The 4,330-nt window shown below is 46.6% G+C and overlaps 1 protein-coding gene across 4 annotated transcripts in view; it reads left to right on the top strand.

Moving 5' to 3' along the window:
* Positions 1 to 1,660: 1,660 nt before the first annotated feature.
* Pcgf6 (polycomb group ring finger 6) overlaps positions 1,661 to 4,330 on the top strand; it is a 17,243-nt gene continuing 14,573 nt past the window's right edge. The window contains exons 1-5 of one of the 4 annotated variants that reach the window (XM_031390603.1): positions 1,661 to 2,194; positions 3,079 to 3,178; positions 3,270 to 3,366; positions 3,465 to 3,520; positions 3,619 to 3,678. In XM_031390603.1, the coding sequence (XP_031246463.1) occupies positions 1,832 to 2,194; positions 3,079 to 3,178; positions 3,270 to 3,366; positions 3,465 to 3,520; positions 3,619 to 3,678 (676 nt within the window). In that variant the 5' untranslated portion in view covers positions 1,661 to 1,831. Of the gene's footprint in view, positions 2,195 to 2,226; positions 2,689 to 3,078; positions 3,179 to 3,269; positions 3,367 to 3,464; positions 3,521 to 3,618; positions 3,679 to 4,330 lie in introns of those variants that run through there. The other 3 variants (XM_031390601.1, XM_031390600.1, XM_031390604.1) reach the window with 3 other exon arrangements.

The raw sequence follows: 4,330 nt of genomic DNA, 5'->3' as shown, positions 1-4,330 counted from the left end.
TTGTAGATTTCCTTGAAGATAGAAGAGAATGAGCAACTTCTCCTGCTGTTTTTTTTCTTCCTAAATACCTAACCATTTCCCGTCAGCATGTTTTCTGAAAAGCCTGTGTAGGCTGTAGTGCTTTGAGACGCCACTTTTACCAGGACTCAGACTCCATATACACTTGCACTTCTTTCTGGATTTTTTTCTCCTGTCTCCGGCTTACTCAAACAATGGGGTATATAGATACCAGGTGGAAAGGTTTATGGGATGTTCAATGATCAATGGAGGGAATCCATCAATATTGCTTTTTCTTTCTAGTGTTTATCAGTATAAAAGAGCTATATTTTTTATTTAGCTATTTTATACTGATTTTATCCAACCTGTATTCCTTTTGTCATTTGATGTTTTAGAGACATGAGTGGCAAGGCAGTTTTCACCTGAAATCCCAGCCCCTGAGAGGCTGATGCCCTCAGAAGATTTCTATAGTGTATGTTGGGGCATCTCTGAAGTGCCAGGAGTTTGAGCCAGAAGTCCTTACGTGTCATTTGAATGAGGAAGCAGAGCGCTCAATCTAGGACCAGAAGTGGATAGCTTTCAAACCTGCCCGCAGTTATCACTACTTCTAGCTAGGTCACACAAGCCAGAGGTTTCATAACTCCCAAACAGGATCGCCAGTTGGGGATCAAGTGTTTAAACACAAACCTGTGGAGGGGGCATTCCATATTCAAAACATAGCATGTTCCCCTTGGTCCCCACAGGTTCCTGGGTTATCTCATAGTGAAAAAATGTGTTTACTCCAAGTTTCGGGAGCCTCTACATCTTTGTTTGTTTTATTTTTTTTAAAGATTTATTTATTTATTTTATGTACACTGTAGCTGTCTTCAGACACACCCAAAGAGGGCATAGGATCCCATTACAGATGGTTGTGAGCCACCATGTGGTTGCTGGGAGTTGAACCCAGGACTTCTGGGAGAGCAGTCAGTCAGTGCTTTAACCACTGAGCCATCTCTCCAGCCCTGTTTTATTTTATTTTTAAGACATTGCTTCTCTGTGTAGCCCTGGCCGTCCTGGAACTCACTCTGTAGACCAGGCTGGCCTTGAACTCAGAAATCTGCCTGCCTCTGCCTCCCAACTGCTGGGATTAAAGAGATGTGCCACCACTGCCCGGCTACAATGATTTTTTTTTTACTATTATTTATAGTATTATTTTTTACTATTTTACTATTATTATTTATCTATCTACCTACCTACCTATCTATCTAATCTATCTATGAGTGGTGGTGGGGCACACATGAGTCTTTGGTACAAGTGGAAGTTACAACTTTCACAAATCAGTTCTCTCCTTCTATCATAGATATTGAGTTTCCTGCTGAGCCATATTAGCGTTTTTGTTTGTTTGTTTGTTCGGTGAGAGAAGGTCTTACTAAGTAGATAGATGCCATTAGCCATGGAAGGAAAACCGTAATTAGTCCTCAAAATGAGACCATCATTCCTAATTCAAGATCACACGGCATCAGATTTCAATGGCCTATGAATAAACTGGAGCAAGTAAGATACTGACACTGTAGCATTTTAGACTTTCCTGAAGAGCGCGCTGCAGGCTTCGACCACAAAAACTGGGTGAGCTCCATCCAAGGCGTGGCTCGCACGCCCCGCCCCCACCTGAGCGGCTCCGCCTCACCTAGGCAGTCCCTAGGTGAACCACATCTCCCAGCGGCCCCTGCGGAGCGCCGGCGCCTGCGCACTGGTACGAAGGGGGGCTCGTGCTCAACTCGCGCGCTAGCCGTCCGACTCTCGCCTCGCCTCGCCTCGCCTCGCGCTCAGCTCGCCAGGTTTCGGATCCCCCGCCATGGACGAGGCTGAGACGGACGCCACGGAAAACAAGCGCGCCTCTGAGGCCAAGCGAACCTCAGCCATGCTGCCACCGCCTCCGCCTCCCATCTCTCCGCCCGCCCTCATCCCGGCACCCGCGGCCGGTGAGGAGGGCCCGGCGTCCCTGGCCCAGGCGGGCGCTCCCGGCTGCTCTCGCTCTCGGCCGCCGGCGTTGGAGCCTGAGCGCAGCCTGGGCCGCTTGAGAGGCTGCTTCGAGGACTACGACGAAGAGTTGGAGGAGGAGGAGGAGATGGAAGAGGAAGAGGAGGAGGAGGAAGAGATGAGCCACTTCTCTCTGCGTCTGGAATCCGGACGGGCGGACTCGGAGGACGAGGAGGAGGTATCGGCGACCCCGCCCGACCTGGCTGCGCTCGAGCGGCCTCAGGGACCCAGCGGGGCGCAGACCTGGGGTTGCCGTTGTCGCCCGAGCTCGCGGCACTCGAGTAGACCTCCATCCCCGCCCACCAGGCGTGGCCTCTCTCCGGCTTCATTTATTTTGTGGAATCACTTAGGGCACTCAGGGTCCCGCTTTTTTTCATTGTGTAAAACACTTTGCGAGACGTGGAAGGAGTTAGGTGTCTAAGGCTCCTGGGGTGTACTCTTTTTCTGCAGTGGGTTGAGAGGGTTTGGGCTCCCACCTCCCCCATTTAAAAACAACAACAACAACAACAACAAATGTGTGAAGAAAGGCTTCGGGGGATGTGGTGTAGCCTAGTTGGTATAGGCGTTTCTCTGGCCTGCAGGACGCTCCGAGTTCGAGTCTCAGCACCGTCTACACTGGATGTGGTAGTACCGTTACTACCAACATTCGTGGGACGGAGGCTGCAAGTTCAGGTTCATCCTTGGTAATGTGGGGAGACCAGGCAGGTTTACGGGCTTTTTGTAAACTAACAAAAGAACAGGTGCCTTTCACTGTCAGTTTACTATAAGCCAGGAATTGGGGCCGCTTAGAAACAGTGCTTTCTTAATATTGGGTATTTTATTTTGAAGGGTTGGAGGTGCAATTAAGTTACATTGCTTATAATGAAATCTTGAGATTATGGCTTGTTTTGAAATGAGGTGAGGCCTTGCAGTGTTGGCTTTGGCCTGGGTTTGAACTCCTGGGCTCGATGTCCTGGCTGACTTGAGTAAGTGGGAATATAGGCATTGCTGCTCATCCAGCTAGTTTATGATTTTGAGAAGAAAAAGGCTTGTATTCTGAGACGGTTACTGTTGCACTTACAGCGCTTGATTAACCTTGTGGAGCTGACTCCGTACATCTTGTGTTCGATTTGCAAAGGTTACTTGATAGATGCCACTACCATTACGGAATGCCTTCATACCTGTAAGCATATAGTTCATGTTTCTGAATAGTATTTTAAAAATTTGAAAATGTCTTTAAACCATCCTAAATTAAACACTTTCTCTTCCACTAGTTTGTAAAAGCTGCATTGTGAGACATTTTTACTATAGCAACAGATGCCCAAAATGCAACATAGTTGTCCACCAGACTCAGCCTCTTTATAACATAAGGTAAGAATATATGGATTTAAAAATGTATCCACATTTAAAATAATTGTTGAGTGTTTTTTTTCCCCTGAGATCTTGACATTCTCCATCCTTTTTATTAGGTTGGACCGGCAGTTACAAGACATAGTATACAAATTAGTGGTCAATCTAGAGGAAAGTAAGTTTCTTTTATTTCATAGTTGTGAATACCAAAGTCTCCAACTCTGTTAGTTACATTGTAAGTGTAATTTAGTCTGTGTTTTATCATTTTCTTAGGAGAAAAAAAGCAAATGCATGACTTCTATAAAGAAAGAGGTCTAGAAGTCCCTAAGCCTGGTAAGTTTGGATGTGTTCTGTACCGGAGTCGTGGATTAAAGAACAAAACTGTGGTTGAGGTGCTGTGTTCTGTCACGTGAACTTGGTGGAGGCCAGTTAGGGAAGAAGAGGATTAGTTAAGTCACAGCTCAGGGAAACCAGGGCAGTGAGAACCAGGAGCTGTTAGAAACAGTTACTGCCAGCCTCACAGTCTGTCCCTACTGTCTAAGACTCTAACCCAGGGAATGCCACTGCCCACTTTTAGGGTGGGTCTTCCCAGGCAGATTAACATAATAAAAAATTTATCACAGGCCTGCTCACAATCCCTCCTGAAGACTCTTCCCTGGAGATTCTCAGTTATGTCAGTTGGAATGCAAATGAAAACAACTATGGGGGGCAGGGGAGGCTTTTGGGGAATGCTTAGTTATATTGCCAAAGAGAGGTATTTTGAAGGTGATGCTTCGGTATAACCTAAGTAATAGTTTTTAAGAATTAAGAGGACAGACTGGGTGTACTAGTTCAAGCCCATAATCTCAGCACTCTGGAAATTGAGTCAGAAGGATTGCTGTGAGTTCAAGGCCAGCCTGGGCAACATAATGAGATACTTCATTTAAAACCAGAAAGTGTGTGTGTGTGTGTGTGTGTGTGTGTGTGTGTGTGTGTGTGTGTGTGA

The sequence above is a fragment of the Mastomys coucha genome, unplaced genomic scaffold (assembly GCF_008632895.1).
Source record: "Mastomys coucha isolate ucsf_1 unplaced genomic scaffold, UCSF_Mcou_1 pScaffold21, whole genome shotgun sequence".
NCBI classification, from domain to species: domain Eukaryota; kingdom Metazoa; phylum Chordata; class Mammalia; order Rodentia; family Muridae; genus Mastomys; species Mastomys coucha.
This window is presented reverse-complemented; position numbering and strand designations above follow the sequence as displayed.